Source organism: Vulpes lagopus, chromosome 10, assembly GCF_018345385.1.
Source record: "Vulpes lagopus strain Blue_001 chromosome 10, ASM1834538v1, whole genome shotgun sequence".
In the NCBI taxonomy this organism is placed as follows: Eukaryota; Metazoa; Chordata; class Mammalia; order Carnivora; family Canidae; genus Vulpes; species Vulpes lagopus.
The window spans coordinates 6,889,463-6,913,233 of record NC_054833.1 but is presented as its reverse complement, the minus strand read 5'-3'; the positions used below and the strand labels follow the sequence as shown (position 1 = coordinate 6,913,233).

Sequence of the window (23,771 nt, the reverse complement as noted above, 5' to 3'; positions counted from 1 at the left end):
ACATGAATAGACATTTTTCCAAAGAAGATATACAGATGGCCAACAGACACATGAAAAGATGCTCACATCTGGGAAATAAACTACAATGAAATATCACCTTACAGTTGTCAGAATGGCTAAAATTAACACCACAAGAAACAACAGGTGTTGGCAAGGATGTGGAGAAGGGGGAGCCCTCATGCACCTTTGGTGGGAATATAAACTAGTGCAGCCACTCTGGAGAATAGTATGGAAGTTCCTCAAAAAGTTAAAAATAGAGCTCCCTATGATCTACTAATTGTACTACTGGTATTGGCCCCAAAATACAAAAAATAATTCAAAGGGATATGTGCACCCCCATTTTTGTAGTAGCATATCTAAAATAGCCAAATTATGGAAACAGCCCAACTGCCCATTGATTGATGAATGGATAAAGAAGATATGTATACATCTATACACACACACACACACACACACACACATACATATATATACAGTGATGTGTTAGCCATAAAAAGAATGAAATCTTGTCATTTGTGATGGCATGGTAGAGCTAGAGAGTATTATGCTAAGTGAAATAAGTCAGTGAAAGAAAGACAACTACCATATGATCTCACACATGTGGAATTTAAAAAGCAAAACAAAGAAGCAAAGGGGAAAAAGAGGCAAACCAAGAAAACAGATTCTTAACAATGAAGAACAAACTGATGGTCACCAGAGAGGAGGTGAGAGGATGGGGGAAATAGGTGATGGCGATTAAGGAGTACACTTGTGATGAGCACTGGGTGATGTATGGACATGCTGAATTACCATATTGTACACCTGAAACTAACGTTACGCTGCGTGTTAACTGACTGGAATTTAAATAAAACCTTGAAAAAAAACCCAAATACCATAAACTGGTTTAAAAAATAAATATCTAGCTTCTGTGTGTGTTCATTCAACTGACTTGAAAAGGTTGCAGCACAATCTCAATAAGTAATTTAGTAGAAAGCTAGTCATATCTCTCTCTGACTTGAATAAATTGTTAAGGAATCTTCTTTTCTCCTTGTGTTCAATATAAGCAAATTATCCATGGCACGTGTACTCGGTTTTTCCATGTTAAGAATTTCTCAGTATCCTTCTGGTAGGTTTTCAGCCTTATTTTTAATTCATATTTGCTGGCTAAATAGGTAAAACAAAGTTTGGGCTAAAAATCTGATTTCTCACAGGCTAAACACCATAGCTTCTATTTGAGGAAAAAAAAAACCCACAAAAATACCTCAGTCTGTTGGAGGGAAATGGTAATATCTGAGACATTATTAATCAGACAGTGTATATTTAACAAGATAGCTTGAAGATGTTCTGATTTACATACTTAATATCCTTTTAGAACTACTAAATTTAAAACTGTTGAAAATAATTATTTGTCCAGATTCTCAAAGAACTTTTATTTGTGTATTTATTTAATTTTTAAAAAGGTTTTATTTTAAAGTACTCTCTATATCCAATGTGGGGCTCAAACCTCCAGCCTGGGGATTGAGAGTTGCATGTTCTTCCACCCAAGCCAGCCAGGCACCCCTTTTAAAGAATTTTTACAGAATTTAAATAATGTACCAGTTGTTAAGCTTCTACAGTGCTGGCTCTGTCCTAGAGGCAACTTTGCACAGATTATCTTTAATCTTGTCAACAAATCCACAAATATTATCCCTACATCATAGATGAAGACAGCAGAGCTCCAGAGGTTAAGGATCTGACTAATGTCACATAGCTAATATGTTGGTAGAGTATGCTAAGCCAAATAAGTCAATCAGAGAAAGAAAAATACCATATGATTTCACTCCTGTGTGGAATTTAAGGAACAAAACAGATGAACATAGGGGGAATAAAAAGAGAAAGAAACCTGGAAGCAGACTCTTAACTCTAGGGAAAACACTGATGATCACCAGAGGGGAGGTACTTGAGCGGGAGGGGTTAAATGGGTGGTGAGCACTGGATGTTGTATGTAAATGTTGAATCACTGAATTATACACCTGAAACTAATGTTATACTGTGTGTTAACTAACTGGAATTTAAATAAATACTTGGAAAAAAAATATGGTTATGGTTGAAGAGTCTATAGCCAGACTGTCAAAGTCAAATTCCTGTTTTGCCATTTGGTAATGTGTAACTTTGGTCAAGTTATTAAGCTCAGCATCCTTATCCGTAAAATTGAGATAACCTCCTGCATGGAATTGTTGTAGGATTGAATTAATTTATGCAAATAAAGTTCTTACAGGCTGGCACAAAGGAACATGCTTAATAAATGGTAGTTAGGATTATGTATATATTTAAGGAATATTGGCTACTTAATGTGCTTTCTTTGAGAGACCGGAGAACCTTTTACATGCTGCCTGTTGTGGAATTCTTTTCTTGAGATGAGATCTTTGTAGTTTGGAGAGTTCACTACCTGATTTAAGGGGTTTGTTTTCAGTTTATGAAATAGGTATTTGGTACTACTAAGGAGTGACTACTGAGATGAGGAGCTGGCGGTCAGCTCTTGGCAGAGACTTATTTTGTAGGAGTGTTTAGAGCTGACATCCACAGAGGCAGCTCCTACTGTCCTGCACAGACTGTTCATCCTCATCAGCAGCAACTCATTAGAAGAACTCATAAGTTTTCATTTATCTGTTTTTGCTAAGACTTTCCTCCTTCCCAAAGATGCTTTTTGTTAGCTCTGACTCAGGAGCAAGCTAGGCAGATAGATACTAGGGTGTCCAGTTACTACTCAGTCTTGTATATACAATACAGAAATCCTGCCTTGGATGTAGTTGGATCCCTGCTTCTCTTTACTTCTGTGCTCCTAACACCTCACTGCCACTCTGAGTCCCACAAACTCATAAAACTGGGCTATGATCTCACAGATTAGATCTGAGGGCTAGAATTAACTTATAGGCATCAATTTCTGCAAGTGAAGGAAGTACTGTGTGAAAAAAATGAGACAACAATTTGAGAAGTATTCCAAATTATAAGATTACTTAGTACTAACATTTTTTACATAGGCTTTTGTATTTCATACTACAGTATGCCATACTTTGCTACAGAGTGTATGGAAGCCAATTTTTTTGTTTGTTTAATTGAGTTTATTATACTCACATCAACAAGTGGTATTAGACTATGGACTAGAAAGTTTTTTTTATAATAATGGTTCTGTTGGAATGAAATTTTGTCTCATGTTTCTATGTTTTTTGGCATAGATCCTATGATTATGGTTTATAAAATATTCTCACTTCCTCTCTCCCTCTGTTTCTGAGTAGTAACATGATTTCCCAGAATACTTAACATACTTAATACAAAAAGACAATATTTGTTTTTGCTCTGGTTGCAAAAAGATACAACTGAAGCATTCTGGATAAAGATCTTACAGATAGTTAATTCCTAGGAAAAATGATGCTATTTCTATTGGGGAAAGTATAGCCTTTTGCAAGACTAAACCAAGATGAGACTAGTAATTTTTTCTAACTGTAATCTAGAAATAGTTAAATATTCTGTTCTATTTTAGCTAGCTACTTTTAAATATTTACCTGGGTTCTCTTATCTATCAAACATAAATAAAGTCTATTAGAGAAAAATTTATTGGTGAATTAAGTTAAAATGTTCAGTTCATATGTGTCTGTTTAACTTTTTTTTTTTTTTTTTTTTTTAAGATTTCATTTATTTGGGAAAGCATGCACACGAGCAAGGGGAGAGGTAGTGGGAAAAGGGGAAGCAGGCTTCCCGCTGAGCAGGGAGTCTGACATGGGGCTGGATCCCAGGACTCTGAGATCATGATCTGAGCCAAAGGCAGACAGTTAACCAGCTGAGCCACCAAGGCGCCCCTGTTTAACCATTTCTGCATTCCTCAGTGAACAAGATTTCCAGACGTGTGTGTATTGGGCTGGTATGTTTCCTTCCCACAGTTCTCACCAGGGAAATAGGTGAAATTCACTAAATTAATTGAAAAGTTTTGAATGTCTTTGTGGCTTATGATAAATTCCTGAAAATTAGGATTTTCTGAGTCTAGTTATATAGGTAGTGTGTAAAAAGTCAATATATTGCTATAAGGTACAGTTTAATAGGCCTTTAGACATATTTGGTTCAAATGCGTTCTGTGTATTTTAACCCTCTTAAGTGATTTGTAATATTTAGATCTATTTTCCCTATGGCATTAAGTAGAAGTAAGGCATGTAGAGTCAACGAATTACTTCTGGGTATAGCTCAGCACAAACAGATTTTGCTGTAATGAAGATTTTGAAATAGAAGAAAATGTGGACTGTTACCTTAAAAAAAATAAATCAGCTTCTATAAAATTGTAATTGGAGGACTCTCTACCCCTTTGACCTATTTAAGCATATTATCAGACTTCTTTCTGCTTTGAGCTTAAAACAGTAGCCATGTCTCTGAGACCTGCCTTAATTATGTTCTGCTACCCCCAACCATTCAAGTCAGATTTAGGATCAATGTTTTCTTTGCTGCAGTTACTTTGTATGGAGGTGGGGGTTGACGATGTGGATTGAGTATGCTTCTTTCCCATACTTCTTTTACTTTGTAATTATTTAACTTTTAAATTCACAGGTATTACTCTTCCCCCCTTCCTAGACTGAGTTAGAGTGGTCTCATTCAGAAGCCCCCTTCCGGTATTATCCCCCCCCCCCCCCCGCCCCGCCTATGTTACACACCAAACCGAGGTTCATTGCCTATTACATATTTGTGTGAGAACAGAGCATTTCATTGCCTATTACATATTTGTGTGAGAACAGAGCATTTCATGCCTTTTTCATGTTGCAAATATGTTTCCTGCTGGAAAGTCAGCTGGAAGGAAGTGGAGGTCTTGACTAAATCTTGATCACTTTCTGTTTTCTTGGATTCTAGAAGAGTGCTTAACATGTAGTAGCCACTTAAAAATACATGTTGAATGAGAGAAAAGAACTGAGGTCCTGAGAGGCTATGTGAAATAATACATGAGATTATATATTATAACACATATTATCAAATTAATATGAAAGTACTCTAAAAGGCTCTAGAAATATTAGGTACAGTAGTATTAGACATATTAGTGTTCATGTGATAGTAAATCATTATTCATATTTTAATCTATTATGAGGTAATAATACCCTCATAATATATTAGGAATGCTTTTCTTTTTTCTTTTTTAAAGATTTTATTTATTTATTCATGAGAGACAGAGAGAGGCAGAGACATAGGCAGAGGGAGAAGCAGGCTCCATGCAGGAAGCTCGATTTGGGACTCAATCCTGTGACTCTGGGATCACACTGAGTCAAAGACAGATGCCCAACTGCGGAGCCACCCAGGCGTCCCGCTTTTCTTTCTTTATTGTAGTTGGCACAGGTTGTTATATTAGTTTCAAGTGTACAACATAGTGATTTGACTTCTCCATACATTATGTGATGCTACCCCCAACCATTCAAGTCAGATTTAGGATCAATGTTTTCTTTGCTGCAGTTACTTTGTATGGAGGTGGGGGTTGAGGATGTGGAGCCCCCATCTGTCACCATACAACGATATTTTATTATCATTGACCCATGGTATCATCTATTTTGTACCTTTTATTCCTGTGACTTACTCCATATCTGGAAGCTTTCATCTCCCACTTCCCTGCACCCATTTTGCCCATCTCCCACCAACCCCCACTGTGATAACCATCAGTTTGTTCTCTACTTATGGGTCTGTTTCTGCTTTTTGTTAGTTTTGTTTTTTAGATTCCACATATAAGTGAAATCATACAGTATTTGTCTTTCTCTGACCTATTTCACTTGGCATAATACCTTCTAGGTAGACACACACACATACACATCTTATCCATTTGTCTGTGGTTGGACACTTGGGCTGCTTCTGTAGTTTGGCTATTGTAAATAGTGCTGCAGTAGACATAGGGTTGCTTTTCATTGTATGGAACAGAACATGTAATCAACAGTGGATTAAACTAAGGAGGGCTTATTTTTCTCACGAAAAAAGTTTGGAAGTCAGTATATGCTGACATTGGATTAGCAGCTCTGCAGTGTTAAGGCTGCTGGTCTTTAAATTCTCTGGGCCACCTTCATGGTCACAAGGTGGTTGCTCCTGCTGGAGGCATTACCTTTCTGTTTGAGGCACTGTAAAGGAGCATGGATTGACGGCAGCATCTCTTCATTTTACCAGGAAACCAAAAGCTTTCCTAGAACATCTCTTCATTTTTCTGGGAAGCTGAAAGTCTTCCTGGAAGCCTTGCAGCACAGCAGACTTCCCCGTAGGTGTTAGGGACCACCTGTTTCACATGGCCACGCCTAACTGGATGGAAGGAAGGGGGTTAGCCGTGAAAATGGGGGTTAGCTTTTCCAGCCTCTGGTGGAGTTGGAGGAAGGGAGAAACAGTTTGGAAATAGGGTGCTGGGTTTGCTAACCAACAGTATTTACAAAATCTACCACTCTGGCTGGCCAAAATCCAAATACATCCTTTCTTATATGAATACATTTTATAAGGATACAGTCACCACTTTTCCAAGGGAGAAGATACTTGTTCTTCTTCATGACTGCATTTCCCTCTGAGTCCAACTTGTTTGTTTGATGTACAGCTTTCTCCATCAGGTCTGATAGTATCTTCTTGCTCTTTGGTGACCCTAAAGCCAAAAGAGAAAATCTGTGCTTCTGGTACATCCAGCAAAGTACTGTGGATAAAGGAACAAGGTAATTGTGATAAATCCTCCCACTTAGAAAACAGGTGAATTAGAAACTCATCGCTAGAAACTGGTCCATGAACACACCATACTGTGTGTGAAGACTTCTATTCTGGCAGTGGATTAAATTCCTAGTTTGCTAGTTCACTATTCCTGTTTCTGTTCCCAGGAAGCATCTCCCCAGGTCACAAAGTGTTGACTACCATAGTGATAGAAGTCATCTTGAAATCACGTAGGTGGATTCCTTCCACTTGATTTTTTCTTTTGGCTATTTTAGGGAGTTTCCCTTGCTATATAAATTTTGGAATAAGTTTACCTGTGTGTGCCAGAAACCTTTCTGGAATTTTGATAGGAATTGTGTTAAAACTTATAGATTAGTTTGGGGAAGAATTAACATCTTTATGACTTTTTCCAATCCAGTAACATGATAAGTCTCTCCAGTGATGTTGTTCTTTCATTTCTTTCAACAAAATTTTATAATTTTAGCCTACAGATCCAGTACATATTTTGTTAGGTTTATACCTAAGTTTTTCATGTTCTTGGGGCAATTGTTAAGTGGTATTGCTTTTTTTTTTTAAAAAAGATTTTATTTATTTATTCATGAGAACACACAGAGAGGATTGAGAGAGAGAGGCAGAGACACAGGCAGAGGGAGAAGCAGGCTCCATGCAGGGAGCCGACGTGGGACTCAATCCCGGGTCTCCAAGGATCACGACCTGGGCTGAAGGCGGCGCTAAACCGCTGAGCCACCCAGGCTGCCCGGTATTGCTTTTTTGATTTTGATTTCACTTATTGGTTGTTGGTATATACAAATGCAATTGACTGACTTTTGTTTGTTGATCTTATATTCTGCAACCTTGCAGAATTCACTTATTGCTAGGAGTTTGTTTTTTGCAAATAACTGGAATTTTCTACATAGATAATCATATTATCTGCAGAGTTTTATTTCCCTCTTTCTGATTGATATTTGCTTTATTTCTTCTTTTGCTTCACCATGTCTTCTAAACCTTCCTGTATTATGTTGAATACAAGAGGTAAGATTAGACATCTTTTCTGGATCCTTGATCTTAGGGAGAAAGAATTCAGTCTTTCACTGTTAGGTATGATGTCAGCTGTAGGATTTTTGGTAGATGCTCTTTTTGTGTTTGAGGAAAATACTATTTTCCCCTAGTTTATGACTGTTTTTATCCTAAGTATATCTTGAATGTATTATGGATATATAAAAATACTATGAAGGAAGCTAGATTACTCTTTTTTAGTTGGAAATGAGGTAGTATGTGAATAGTAAAATGTTAAAGTCTGAATGTTATCTAATACAATACTAAAGGAACTGGAGATATTAATTCCTTGGCCCTGAATCAACTTCACTTATTTCTCTGTATATAGGGAAAGACTTATGAAAATCATACATGTGAATATTCTTTTTTTTCTCTTTTGACTTTTTAAAATAAATATTCCTTTAAACATTAAAAAAAAAAAAAACCCACTTTGTCAGTAGCTTTATTGGTCCTGCCACTGACGCTGTTTCCATAAAACTGATCCTTGTTTTCCTGTCAGGGAAAAAAAATATGTCCTTGCAGATAGAGTCATGTTTCTTATTTTATAGTGCTTTACATTCTCTTAGAGGTTTATTTTTGTTTTGTTCTTTTTGTTTTTTTTTGGTATTAGCTATATCTCCTTATATTGCTGAGCAGCCTACTTCTCTAATCTCGTTTCAAAAATAACACTTAAAAAATGGTGTTTATAGTAAAGTTACAAGAGCAATACCAAAAATCTCTTCTTTCAGCCATTTACTGGGAAGCCATTTACTCAATGCCTCATCATTCCCAAATTTCTTCAGTGTCTGCGAAGTTATTCTCTTACACAACCCCAATATAGACATTAAACATGGGGCATTAACAGCTGCACAGCACTGCCACCTGGTCTGTGGGCCGCCGCTTTCACGTTACTCCTGTGGTGCCCTGTATTTACAGTAGGGGGACCAATTTTGTAATCCCATCTTGCACGGACTTTTCAGATGTCTTGAAGACTCCCTTCATCTGGACTAGTTTTTGTCTTTTTTCTTGGCTTTTTATCTTTGACATTTTTGAGGGGGTGTAGTCCAGTAATTTGAATGTTTGTTCTCTAACTTGTGTTTGTCTGATGTTTCTCAGGAGTAGGTTCAAGTTTTGCATCTTTGGCAGGAATATCTTTGAAAGTGATGCTGGTTTCCTCTCCATGTGTCCTGTCATGTGGCACCTGACTTTCATTTGTCCCATTATTGGTGATGTTAACTTTGATCAATTTGTTAAGGTGGTGTCTGCTGAGTTTCCACACTGTAAAGTTAATTTTTTTCCCTTAGGATGTATTTTGTGAGAGTTTTTTTGGGGGAGTGTCAATTTTCTATTCCTTATCAAACCTTGATGTTTCTGGAACTCCTGTGCTCTTGCATATTGCTGTGTTTTTACACGGATGCCTGCTTGTCCTTACTGGATTCCAGTGCATTCTGCACATGTTCTTCTAAAACTGCATGGGGCCATCCTCCTGCACACACACCTCTCTCTCTCACCTTGTGTGTGCTTTGGCAACAGGCTGAGCCACCTTACCTCCCTTTGGTTTTGATACTCCATGCCAGGCTGCCCTTTCATGCACCTGTCCATCTCCTTGTGCTGTAGTCCTGACAACCCAGGCTGGGCCATCCCCTGCAGGGATGCCTGACTTGCTCTTCTCAGTCTCTGCAACTCTGAGCTGAGCTGTCTGCCTTGGTGGGTGCTCTCACTTTGCTCAAACTGTGCTATCTCATGTCAGACCACTCTCCTTTTTGACCATACTCACGCTCTTTGTTTCTCGGGCACTGATACCCCATGCCACCATCCTCCTATACAGATACCTTCCTCATTCTGCTTGTATTCTGACACCCTTTTTACTGCGGATGGGCTCTGATACTCCTTGTACTGCCTCTCACCTTCCCCTAGTACTGTTGCTTGCTTCTTTCAGCCCCACTCAGTCACTTTGTAGTAAATTGTTAGAGAAGGGTAGAGAGGGTAAGGGGAGTTCCAGTTTTCTCTTGGTGGTTATATTCTTAATCAGCTTATATTCTTAATCAGCCCCTGTTACTTGCTTTCTCACCTCTTCTTTCTACTTCATAACTCTTTTCACGAGGAGTAGAGGTAATTTGTAATATCCTAAATGTAAAATTTATTTTCCTTAGAGGAAAATAGGTGAGTGTATGTATGAATAAATAGCTTAGTTTGGGGCATTATGAAAGAGAAAATGCCTGTACATGGGAGTGAGTGAGGACAGCTCACATCACAGTCCCTTCCTCAGAGGGAAATTGGTAGTGCAGAGTCAGTTTAGCCTTGAGAGTAAGTGATCCATCCTGGCCTCACCTCCCAACTTCCTGCTTATGATGCCTTTTTGCAAGTCACAGCATTTTTCTTCCCTGTTTCCGCATCCAGAAGGTGGAGATTATAAATACTTACCTCATGGGGATGTTGTGGAGCTCAGATGAGATAATGTATTTAAAAATGCTTTGCAAGTGGTAAAATACTATGCAAATGTGGTTATTGAGCTCTAATTTATTGCATAGTCACATTGAAATCTGTAGGAAATCAAATCAAGCATTTCAATTGCACTTGTGACTTCTAGGCAAATGCCCTCTGATTCATAAGGTGGAGAAGAGGTCAGCAGAGTGTTCTGCGCTGCCACTTTAGGTCCATTGTTCTGTCACCATTACTCAATCAGGCGAACACTCCTCTTTTGAAGTCCTGACTGCTTACTATGCCTGTGTGACATATTTCCATCTTCTTGATGATTTTTACCCCTGCTGTAAAATAGCCCTCCTCACCCCATTGCCTGCTGTCTGTCATCCCTGGTGACGTGGGCATCCCTGATCTTAGATGAGTTCTTTCATGTGTTTACAGTTGCTTGTGGTGCGGTTGCTTGGCGTGGATCACTGGATAGTCATCTTAAAGTGAACATCATGTTTCCCACTGAAGCTACATTCTCCTCCTCTGATCTGCTTCTCTGTAGAGCTTCTTCCTTTGTTATGGTGTCTCAGTGTCTCTCTCTCTCTGTCAACTCTCCAGTTCAGAAACCTTTAGCTCCTCCCTCTGTCATTTCCCATATCCAGGCAGCTACAAGTTCTTGTATTTTTATAAAAGCTTCTTTCCTAATTGAGCCTTTGTTTTCCCATAATGAACAGTCTACCTTTGGTCCTATTACCTAATCCCTGAACCATTATTGAAACAGCCTCCTTCAAGGCCAACATGAGAACTGTAGCTTTCCAGGTCTAAGCTTGGGCTGCTGTTGAATAATTAGATGAAGAAGACTTTTGAGGTTGGAGCCGGTTTTCTGAGCAGCCAGCTCTTCCAGATGAGCTAGTCAGGTGATGCAGAACATGTCTCTAGAGCCCTGTAAGAACCTCCAGATGGTAGAGATCAGGCCTGTGGAAGATATACCTCGTCGGGCCTTCTAATTTATTTTTAATGCATAGGGTTTTTTCTTTTTCTTTTTTTTTCTATAATTATTATTCATGTAGGATGAAAAAAACATCTTCCATGATATTTTTGTAAGTGTAGTTTTTTTACTGGTATACAGTGTCCTGTAGATTGAGAGGTTTCCTGGTGTGTGTGTGTTCCTTTTAGAACAAGCAGCTCTCCTGGGAGAAATACTGGATTCTCTGTCAGACCTTCACAACCACCTCTACTGAAAGTATTTTTCTAGTGGTAACTTTTTGATTGCTGACAAGAACTAGTCCGTTTGCCTCTTGTTTGGTCTTGATGCTTATTCAGTAACATGGCTTTCTGTGTCCTTGATCTTTGCTTGTTTGTTCATTCTTCCTTCCGTTTTCTTTTTTTTCCTTCATTCCTTTGTTCCTTCCTTCCCTCTATCCTTCCTTCCTTCCATCCATCCATCCATCCATCCATCCACCCATCCATCCATCTGTTGACGGTGAGAGCATACTCTCCTCTAAGTCCTGAGGTTGGCTCTGGGAGTGTAGCATTGAGGGTCATAGATTGGGGGAGACATATCTAGGAATATTTGCCACGGAGTGCCATGAACTCATTTGTGGGCGTGGGGGAAGCAGTGCTTTTCCTCTTTCTGAAGAGGGTGGGGCAGTCTCTTAGGGCAGGTGACATGCAGCCAAGCTGTGAAAGGTTGAGTAGGAGCCTGCCAGGGGCAGAGTGGTGGAAGAGGCATTTAGGCAGAGGGCCCAGAAATGGAGAACAAAGAGGGTATGGCTCGAGCTTGTCTTTAGTGTGTGTTTTTTTTCTTTGTATTTAAACATTTTTAAAAAATGTATTAAGAACTGCCCTATTATATACCATTGGAAGTGTACAATTTGGGCAGCCCGGTGGCTCAGCGGTTTAGCGCTGCCTTCAGCCCAGGGCATGATCCTGGAGACCCAGGATCGAGTCCCACTGCATTTTTTAGCAGTTGGATTTTTAGGCTCCTGCATGGAGTCTGCTTCTCCCTCTGTCTGTGTCTCTGCCCCCCCCCCCCTTTGTGTGTCTCTCATGAATAGATAAATAAAATCTTTTTTTTAAAAAAAGGAAGTATACAATTCAGTAGCTTTTTGTATACTCACAGAGTTGTGCATCTATCACTACGTTCAATTTAAAACCTATTCATTACTCCAAATAGAAACTCCACATCTTTCACCCTCAGTCCACCGGGCCTTCGCAGCCCTAGGCAGCGACCAGCCTCCCTTTTTGTCACTATATATCTGTCTCTTTTTTCTTTTAAGACTTTATTTATTTGACAGAGAGCGTGCGCACAAGCAGGGGTGGTGGGGGGTGGGGGTGGGCAGAAGGGGAAGGAGAAGTGGACTCCCGGCTGAGCAGGGAGCCCCACACAGGCCTCTGTCCCAGGACACTGAGATCATGACCTGAGCTGATGCTTAAAATTGAGCCACCCAGGTGCCCCCTAGTATTGTTTCTTCTTTTTGTTGCTACTTATTTTTGGTCTCAAATTGATAACTCATATTTGTAATTTTAGAAAGTCTGAAATTGGTATTTGGGGAATATTATTTATGGATAACTGTTAATCAGTTGGACAATTACTAGATGCCTACTAAGTGTATAGCCAGCTCATTTTTTTTCTCTCTAGGGATTGTATCAGAATATCTAACATTGGTGTGGGGTGGACTCTTGACACATCAGAATAGACTGGCCTTGGAGTCCTTGACTCCATACATTCAGCTTCACTGTTTTAGTCAGAGATCTTTGGTGTTCTTTGCCCTTTGGAGTCTAGCGAACCTAGACCTAATCTGTAACTTTATCTTTTATCTGGATCTTTCCTGTCTTGGCAGTTTCCTATGGGCTTTTTTCTTTTAATTACCACCAAAGTGGTAAGTTTTGATCTAGTAAGTTTCCAAGATTAAAAATCCAGAGGTAGCTCCTGTATTTGAGATGATATTCAGCATATAATGTAAGCTTTACTTCTAGGAGATATTTCTGTACTCTAGAATTTGTCTTAGAAATTGGTCATCAGGGTGAATTGGTCATTCCCAGCAGATGACTCAAGTTATTGATTTGTGCTGCACAATTGAGGGTTTGTATATCATTCTGAATGAAAACCAGATGTTTTGCATATTTACTAGTGAGTCGTTTTTCTTGGTTATAATTTGCTCCTTGGCTACACAGAACTCTTTTCCAGCATATTACTTTTAGACTATTTGAATCAGGAAGGAAATTTTCCATAGAATACATGAATTTAAGGTTATGATTAGACTGGTTGCTCTGTAAAGTCATTCTGGCAGTTTTCCCCTATCTGGCTCCATGCTTGCTGCATCTATCACCTCCAGCACTCCCTTTGCCAGTGCAGACTCAGGTAACCCTATCACCATAGTTTCTAGGCTCTGAATTTCTTTCTAGTTGGCTGCATTGGATCACTGGTGTGCCCCACCATATCAGATGTGGTTGTGGACACCAGCTCTGTGTCACCATCAAGGACTTACTAGACGAGAAGGAAATAGTGGCAGGGCAGAGGGTAGAAAATCTATATTTGCTAGTGGGGATGCTGATGAGGAAAGTGGGGAGCCGGAGGCCACCAGTGGGGCCTAGGGGCCGGGGAGGAGGATCAAGAGGGTGGAGATGATGATGAGGAAGCTGAGGTAGACTGGAGCAAATGGGCAGCAGGAGATGTTGAGGAGGATGATGTTGATACCAAGAAGCAAAGACCGATGAGGATAACTAAACAGCAAAAGGAAAAATTAAACTTAAAAATAAAGGCCACCTTTACCCACTTATGCTCCACTTCCTGTGAGTGGAGAGCCTGCTGTAGACAGTGCCACCCATGGGTGCTCGGCACTGCAGCATCCAACCACAACTGCAAAGTGGATTTGCAACAGGGAGGAAGACAGAACCCAAACTGCCATGGCCCTGTTGTTTTTCTTCAACCTACTTTAAAAAGGAAAATTTGTGTTTTTAATTTACATTTTATATTTTAGTCCATCTTGTGAGGGTTCAGCCATTAAAAAATGACCTCAGACGATCAAACCAGCTGTGGAGCCTTCTCTGGCCTATTTCTGACTTTGTTTGTGCTGTAACCATGTTCATATAGTCTCTTAAGGAGGGAATATAGCCACAGGTCTAACCCCCAGCATCCCTAGCTTTCCGTCCTGTAAGTAGTTGGCTTTACAACATGGTTAAAAAAGGCCAGAGATAAAAAGGTTTTTTTTTTTTTCCCCCTTTTCTGTTTATGCAGTTGCTGTTTATTTTTTTGGTCTGTTTAAGTGTGAAACATTGTTGTTCAACAATATACTGGAATTGTGTTTTGCTGAGTTCTTGAAAAAAAAAGACATAGTTGCATTTTTTAGCAGCTCTGTTTTTTTGTATGTAGTGAATTATCAATAGTGACTTATTCTTTCCCTTACCAAAATAGGTTTTCAGCTTGCTGCCAGTAGGACGTATCTAATGAACCCAGTTTTCATTATCCATATTATAGATTACCTAGGCCTGTTAAAACAAAAAGCTCCAGCTTTTCCTTTGGGTCCTTGATAGGTTTTTTTTTTTTTTAAGACTTTATTTATTTGAGAGAAATCAAGAGACAGCATGAGTGGGGGAGGGGGCAGCAGGCAGAGGGAGAGGGAGAAGCAGGGAGCCTGAGCAGGGAGCCTGATGGGGTCTCGATCCCAGGACCCTGAGATCATGACCTGAGCCAAAGGCAGATACTCCACCGAATGAGCCACCCAGGCGCCCGGTTCTTTGATTGGTTCTAAGTCACCTGACTGCAGCTATAGGGAGGCAGGAGGCTGTTGCCTAGCCTGGGAGAGACATCTTGGCTCATACTAAGGTAGTGACAGTAGAAGGAAGTAGAGGCATTCCTATTATTTTGGAGGTAAGATATCTTGGGAATAATTGGATGTGCTGTACGGATGGTAATGGGAAAGGTGTGATTAAAGGTGGCTCCCAGGTCTCTGGTTTCAACATTTGGGTGGATGTGCTGTTCAGAAAGATGGGAGGATTGGAAGAGGTTACGTTCAATCATTTGCCAGTTGGCTCTCAGATACAGTCCCTTGACTTTCTCTGTGCTGCATGGAACTGCCTCTCACAGTCTTCTCTTCTCTATCTTTTGGCTTTTGTGGGTCAGAAAGGCCAATGGGAGGCACCGATGGAAGCCTGGAGGGTAGGAATGGGGAGAAGAGAGTGTATTTTCCTCTTGTTTTTTTGCTCCGGATTGTGTCCAGTTTCATTCCTGAGCCTTTGCTCCTTCTTTTCGCTCCTACTTTGGCATGGATCCTTTTTTTTTTTTTTTTTTTTTTAGACTTTATTTATTAATTTGATTGGAAGAGAAAAAGAGAAAGAGAGAGAGAACATGAACTATAGGGGTAGGGCGGAGGAGCAGAGGGAGAGGGAGCCAGATGTGGGGCTGGGTCCAGGACCCTGGGATCATAACCTGAGCCAAAGGCAGATACTTCATTGACTGAGCCATCCAGGTGCCCCCTCATGGATCATTTTAATTACTATTGTAAAACATATTGTGAAAACATGGCTATTCCATTCTGTGCATTACATAGTCACTATGGAGAACAGAGAATGGGATGCAGAAGAAAAAATTAATCCATTGACCAGAACTTTAATTTTACTTTTTATTGGTTTTAAGAAGTTATTTTTAAACATGCACCTTAACAGCACTTTTAAATTCTCTTACAAATGCATACTATATTCTCTGACTTCGCAGTAAGGCATCCAATGATTGTACCATAAACTCATTCCCTGGGTATGATTAAGCATAATGGACATTTAAACTGTTTGGACTTGTCTTCCAGAGTTCCATGGTAAAGAGACTCCCTCAAAATGCTTGTGGGCTTAAAATAATCAGTGTTTTTTCCCCATCTTCATTTTGTTCTTAGTGAAATTTTTTATTGTTGTTTTTGTATTAGCTCTCTTAGCTGCCTTACTTAAATCCACGAATAGGCTTCTCTCTGTGTTATGTGCATCTCTTCTAGGTGACTTTCCAAAGGAACAGTTGTGTAAGATAAATGTGTTCTGAGTGTGTGCATATGAACCATGGCCACCTCTTTTGTCATGTGGCCGTTATGTGCAAGCCTGCAGGGTGAAGGGAAGATTGGTTGCTGTGAGAGTCAGCCTGTGCTTTGGAGCAATGATCCTCTGCTCATTATTAATTCTCTCTTGATTTGCATGTCTCCCACGGATTACAGAAGGCCAAGAGCTGACATGTTCAAGATCTTGGAAATTTTGGAAATAGCCAAACAAGTTCCTTTTGAAGCCTGATTATTAGTCTTCTTAGAAAATACCATGAGGCAACCTCAAGGCCATGTAATACTTCTTTACTTTGTTTTTAGATATTGTCTGTATTATTTTTGATCAAGAGGCAAAGAACCACTAATGAGGCATTCTAATTTCCTTAAGTTTATAGTCTCTGGAGTCAGTTTGTCTGGATTTCTAATCCTGTGGCCCCCCCGCCCCCCACACCCCTGCCTTGCTGTGTGATTTTAGGCAAGTTACTTTTTCTTTCTAAGGCTTAGATTCCCTGTCTAAAATTAGAGTAAAAATGAACCTATCTCAAATTGGGAAGAGTGAGTGGGGGAAAAAATGAATATGATATGCGTGTTCATTGCTGGATGCATAATATGTACTCAATTATTTTAGATTTAAAAATAATTTTTCTTGTGTACATAAAGAAATAGTTTGGAAAGTAATGCATTTTGATTAAAACAAATAGTTTGTTTCTCCTTCCTCACCCTCAGAGTAGGTGGTGTGCCAATGCATCATTTTCTTGGTTCAATGAGGACAAAAGCTCTTAGCAGTGGGGAGAGAAGTCCCTCAGAAAATGTATATCCGGTCTCTGTTTTCATGATGGATATCAGCAGGAAAATAGCTTTTTATATTCTCACCTTAAAATGAGAGAACACTATTGATTATAAGCTCTCTGGAAAAGGAAACTTAAAAAAATTTAAAGTTTGATTTCGTTTTCTTAAATGAAAAAAAGTGATACATACTTTAAGAAATTCAAGCACTACAGATGGATGTAAATGAAATATTAACATATTCCTTCTCAGGATTAAACGTTATTCAGTTATAAAAGTAATGCCCATGCAAGTTTGAAAATGGGAAACAAAGAATATAAAAGGGGCACATGAACAGCTTGCCCTTCATCTGACTCCCAAGGGCAAACATCTCAGTGTTATGTATATACTTCCAGAAATTTTCTTTGCTTAGAATGGAATTTCCCTTTGTAAAAAGCATATACAAGAACTCCTATGTGTACCTTGCTTTCTTTTACCTGATGATTTAATAAAGATTATTATAAATCATTTACAGATGTATCTTGTTTTCTGGACAAATCAGTGATATTTTAGCAGTAGTCTCATAATTTATTTAAACAGTTTCCATATAATGGATATATAGGCTTTCTAGATTTTTTTGCTTTGTCAGTAATGTTCACAGAGATTTAAAAAATTGATTACTTTCTGTATATATGTGTATGTATGTATGTGCATATATAGAGGTGTATATAAATATATACGTGTGTGGTGCAAGTAGTCTACAAGCACGTGTTAGAGAAGTTCTGATGCACATTTAAATTTTTGAGAGCTATTTTCACATTGCATTCCAAAGCTTTTCGTGAGTAGAGATTGCCATCAGCAAAGTTGCCAGTTTCTCCATTCCTTTGCTAGCACTACATAGTGTCATACCTTTTAATATTTTCCAATTTGATATGAGAATATAAGATTTTATTTCATTTTGCATTTAAAAAATTGAGTGAGATCTATGTGTATCAGGATACATTCCTAGCAGATCAACGATCTACATGTAAAACCATGTGTGTATTAGGAGAAAACATTGTCAATCTCCCTAGTGATGGAATAGAGGAAACTTGTTAATTATGACTCAAAATCCAGAAGCAATAAGAGAAGATGTTGATGAAAAGCCCTGTTGATTCTCTTGTCCGCACACCGTCCTCCTGTTAGTAAATGTAAATGGCACCACAAGCACCTGAAAGGCTCAGGCCCAAATTCTTTCCATGTGCTTGTGAACCCTGCTGATTCCTTCTTGTACTGTTCCCATTTAATCTATCTGTGAATGCTCTTGATTCTGCCTCCAGAATAGGCCCGCATTTGCTTCTCACTTTTGCCATCGCTGTAATCCCAGCACAGGTTACCATGCTCTTCACTTAACTCCTTAGACCAATGCACCAGTTTCCAATTGGTTTTCTTTCCTTATTCCCCCATTGCCTTTACTTTTGCCCCATTTACAGTCTTCATGGCACTTCCAGAATGGGCTTTCCAAAGTAGAAATTAGCCGTTTGAAACCCAGTGGTGATTTCCTGTTATATTTACAATACAGCACTCTGGTTGCTGCCTGCCTCTTGGACCTTCCTTCCTATACCGACTTTCCCTGTGTCTTGTCACACTGGTCTCTCTGATACCAGAACACGACAAGCTCTCTGTTTCATGGCCTTTTACTTGCGGGATTTTCTTCTTGAAATGCTCTTTCTTCTGGTCTTTGCATGATCTTTTATTACTTGAGTCTTAACTCAGATTAACTCCTAAGTGAGACCAATTATTCTTTGCCCCTTACTGTCTCTCATCACCTTAGTAGCATTGACCAGTACCTGAAATTACCTTGTTTTCATCAGGCTTCTTCCTCAAGACTTAAACTCCTTAAAGGTAGAAACTCTTCTTACAGCCATATCCCTTGTTCCTAGAATAGAGCCTGGCACGTAGTAAATCTTCATTGTGTTATGGTGGTTTACTGACTACATTTATGCTTATAAATAGCATGTTCTGACAATATTAACTGAGTTCGGAAATAACTGGATAAGAAACTCTTGCGTTTTTTGGAAAGGACATTCTCTTTTGAGGGGTGGTTAAAAAGTTGTGTAATTTTCTAGGCATTTTGGTATATGCATTGGATTCCTGTTGATTGCAGTTAGATCACCAAGCATAGTATTCCCTTTATTTTGAAAGTCTGTACATTCCAACATTGGCAACATTTCAGACAAAGTAGAATAATTTGCCTTATTTATTGCTGGAGTTCTCCTTGAGAGGGCTCTTGTTATAATATGTATAGTGAGAGTTGTCTTTACAGTGAGAGGTGGCTTTAAGGTGATTGAATAGAAGAATGTGCCAGGATACAAAGCTGGCATCTGACACAGTTCTGTCTTTATGTTTTTGTTTGTTAATTTTTTTAAGTTTAATTTTTAAAAAAGATTATTTATTTTAGAGAGAGCATGCACACATTTGTGCAGGCAGTGGGACAGAGGGAGAGGGAGAGAAGCTCAAGCACACTCCACACTCAGCATGAAGCCCATTGTGGGGCTCAGTCTCACCACCCTTAGGTCATGACCTGAGCTGAAACCAAGAGTTGGACGCTTAACTGACTGAGCCACCCAGGCGCCCCTATTTGTTTATTTTAAACAAATGCCTAGCCTTTATTTTTTAATCATTAGTTAACATCTATGACTCTTTCTTATCTGTGCAATGCATTGCTCAGAGTTTAGCTTGTCTTTTAAAAAATCAGCACTCAGTATTTGATGGGCATCTACCATGTACCAGGTGTAAGTGCTGAGCATGTAACTGTGAGCAAGGTCTCAGCCCTAAATATTTGTTAAATAAATTGGTTACTCTCTTGAAGATAATTCCTAAAGATTAATGTTGCCTTGAGAGCTTTACCAGGATGGGAGAAGTGCCATATGCATGTGGTCCCACATAAGCTATCATCCTTCTCTCTTCCTGAACCTACTTGCACCTTGTTGAGCATTCCATGCATATAAATGTTTATTCTGTGTCCATCAATCGCTGTGTTAGGCTCTGGGCATTCAGGGGGCAGCAGATAAAAACGTTGTCTTCAGGCGCACCTCGGTGATTCAGTTGGTTGTCTGCCTTTGGCTCGGGCCATGATCTCGGGGTCCTGGGATTGAGCCCCATGTCAGGCTCCCTGCTCAGTGGGGAGTCTGCTTCTACCTCTGCCTCTCCATTCATGCTCTCTCTCTCTCTCTCAAATAAATAAAATCTTAAAAAATATATTATCTTCTGTATTTCTTAAATAGTAATACAGACAGGCTGGAAAAATGAATTATTTTAATACAGGATGTGAAGTACTAGAATAGTCTGTTCGCAGTCTACCATGGGAGTGCAGAGAAGAGGCAGCTACGACCTCAGGCTGCAGCTGAAGGATGAGTAGGAGTTAGGTAGATAGGAAACAACGATATTCTAGCCGGACAGAGTAGTGCAGGCTTTAGGAATTTCAGGGGATTTGGTATGGCTGGAGGGACAGATGAATGTAGGGAGAAGTTAATATTGAAGCTGGGGAGCTGGCTGGATCTGGAAGGGCCCTGAATACCCTGGAAGTCATCAGAAGATTGATATTAGAGGGATGTCTTCGGGGGTGTCATTGTGGGGAATAATTGGGAGGGAATGAGGGGCAATATGTAAGTACCCATTGTTTCTGAGTTTGAGCAGGGAAGTGACATAGCTGGATTTTTTAAGTAAAAGGTCCCTCTGACTGTTGGCAGGGAAATTAGACCATGGGGAGTGGGAGGAGGATACACATGGAAGGAATGAGACGGGTTAGGAGGGATAAATAGTAATAAGCACCTTCCCTTGCCTTTAATTGATCTGAGAATTTTTTATTCTTGTCTCTAAAAATATTTCATCATTTTTATGATAAAATGTTTGGTAAAAATGTTTTTATCAATTTACTAAGAGCTTTGCTGTGCTCGCCATCCCTTTGACGTCATGCTTTCCCTTGAAATTCCCTTCCCAGGTAGAGAAGGTGCACGCAGACCTCTGTTTTCCTGGTTCTTCATGTCATTGTACCTTAGCTTCTGTTACTACCTTAGTAAACATTGAGGGTGCTACGGTCTTCAGTGTTGGGTTTTTTTTTTCATTGTGGTAGTCCTGTTTCATTGTGTGCATCCCGTTAGGCAACAAGGTATTGGAATAACCAGTAAACACTTAAGGCATTTACAGAGTCCTTTCATAGGTTTGATGGGTTTGAGTTATTGATTGCATTGTCAATGAGTTTGTCACAGTATGGTGGTAGCATCCCGTCCCTTACCTGCGGTTTCAGTTACCCGTGGTCAATCACAGTCCAGAAGCAGATGATCCTCCCTGTGACATATTGTTAGAAGGTCAAGTAGTAGGCTAATGCTGCATCCCAGTACCTGTGTGTTCACCTCACTTCATCTCACATAGACATGCTATCATCTCATTATGTAGGCATTTATCATCTCATGTCATCATAAGGAGAGGAGTGAGCATAATATAATAAGATAGTTTTACAGAGAGAGACCCCCTCACATAACTTTTATTACAATATATGGTTATAATTGTTTTATTTTATTATTAGTTTTTCTCTTTTTTTAAAAAAAAATTATTTATTCATGAAAGACACAGAGAGAGAGAGGCAGAGACACAGGCAGAGGGAGAAACAGACTCCATGCAGGGAGCCCAATGTGGGACTCTATCCCCAAACCCCAGGATCACGCCCCAGGCTGAAAGCAGGCACTAAATCACTGAGTCACCCAGGGATCCCAGTTTTTGTTATTCTCTTACTGTGCCTAATGTATAAATGATACTTTATCACAGATATATAGGTGTAGAAAAAACTATAGCATATATAGGGTTCAGTTTTTTTTAAAAAAACATTTTATTTATTCATGAGAGACAGAGAGAGGCAGAGACATAGGCAGATAGAGAAGCAGGCTTCCTGTGGGGAGCCCAATGTGGGACTCTATCCCAGACCCTGGGATCATGCCCTGAGCCAAAGGTGTATGCTCAACCACTAAGCCACCCAGGCATCCCTATAGGGTTCAGTATTATCTGTGGTGTCAGGCATCCCCTGGGGGTCTTGGAATGTGTCCCTGCAGATAAGATGGGGGGGACCACATACATAATAATATTTGATCAAACCGGTGAGAGGAATGAAAGGCTCACTTTGAGGTAAATCATTAACTTTTTAAAAGACAAATTATATTTTTAAAAACTTCTTAAGCTGCAGAATATTCAGTATATGATAACATCTGTGCCTAAAACATATTGATATAGTCCTAAAAGAGGCAGTTAATTTGCATATTCAGAAGTAAGATTAGGCCAGTTCCACTTTAGTTTTTGGAAGTTTTAAAATACTCTCAAGTATGGAAAAGAAAGGAAGAAAATGCTTATTTGTTAAAAAATATTTTAAGTGAAAAGCTACAGTACAGGTTACAAATTTTTATATTTGTTTCTCACAACTATTCGCATATGTTGTACAGCATTTAGCTAGTGTAATGCAGTTGCGTGCTTACTTGACTGTCCACCTGCTTCTGTGTATCTCAGTGCTGTTGTAGGAAGATCTTGGAGACTTTTGAATGATTAAATGTGATACTGAAATTTCTTTCTTATAATTTGTTTTTTTATAGAAAATGCATCAGAGGCAGATTTATGGCTCCTGAATAGTTGTACTGTAAAAAATCCTGCTGAAGACCACTTTAGAAACTCAATTAAGTAAGTGGAAGTTTTTTTTTTTTTAATTTTTTTTTTTAATAAGTGAAGTTAAGTTCAGGAAATCCACTTTAAAAAAATTTCCTAGGGATCCCTGGGTGGCGCAGCGGTTTGGCGCCTGCCTTTGGCCCAGGGCACGATCCTGGAGACCCGGGATCGAATCCCACGTCAGGCTCCCGGTGTATGGAGCCTGCTTCTCCCTCTGCCTGTGTCTCTGCCTCTCTCTCTCTCTCTGTATGACTATCATAAAAAAAAAAAATAAAAAAAAAATAAAAAAATTTCCTAATATAAATATTTAGTATGTATCAAAAAGAGTATGAATTGGACTTGGTAAGATTCTACTGTTTTGACATAATTTGATAAAGAATGAAACTTTACTGTGGACTTTTCTGATAGGTGACTTGAATATTGGTGACGTTAGCTAATTAAAGGTGATTTGAGTATTTGTTGAGTATCCACGATGTCATTTTGTCAGGGAATCCAGTCCACACTTTGGGCTGACTTGAAACAGTCCTTCCCTCTTTTCTCTTCCTGCCCATTAGCACTATGCTAGTTGCTAATAATACCCACTCTCAGGGGAATCACAGTTCACTGCGGGAGAATGTCATGTAAGTCCTTGCTTCTTACTGTTCCTCCAGGTTCAAGGAGAAGAAGGATCCTTTTTCACGTGTACTCTAAATCACCTTCTCAGAAACCTCGCTTTATAAGTTATGTCCTCATTTTTCTGTGTTTTCAACCTCAGCTAACCCCACTAATGCCTTTTCCTGCTTAGTGAAACCTGCTCCAGGACCCTCTTTTAGCTGTTTTCCTTCTTGCCTTTCCAGCCAGACTCCTCCTTGCTTCACATTCAAGCTCAGCCTGTGGGTTTTATTGTGAAATACATCAAATGAAGTATATCATAATTTTATGAAACCTGTACAGTCTATATAGTAATAAACTTAACACCAGTATATCCACCCAGCGTAAGAAATGTAACATTGCCAAGACTTTAGAAAACCACCATGTGTCTCTGTTTGAAACACCTCCACGAAGTCATCTTTACCTTGATTTTTGTGAGTCATTGTCTAACTTTTATTAATAAGTTTATCATTTATGAAGAGTATCTCTAAAAAATGCATGCTTTAGTTTTGTCCTGATTTGGACTTTATTTATTGGACTTCATGCTGTGCGTGTTCTGAGATTTACCTT

The 23,771-nt window shown here is 39.3% G+C and overlaps 1 protein-coding gene across 4 annotated transcripts in view; it reads left to right on the top strand.

Annotated features, from left to right (window-relative positions):
• Nucleotides 1–23,771, top strand: part of CDKAL1 (CDK5 regulatory subunit associated protein 1 like 1) — a 647,296-nt gene that overhangs the window by 78,503 nt on the left and 545,022 nt on the right. For all 4 annotated transcript variants that reach the window (XM_041769778.1, XM_041769777.1, XM_041769775.1 and 1 more), the window contains one exon: nt 22,502–22,586. In XM_041769778.1, coding sequence (XP_041625712.1) covers nt 22,502–22,586 — 85 coding nt within the window. The remainder of the gene's footprint in view (nt 1–22,501; nt 22,587–23,771) is intronic.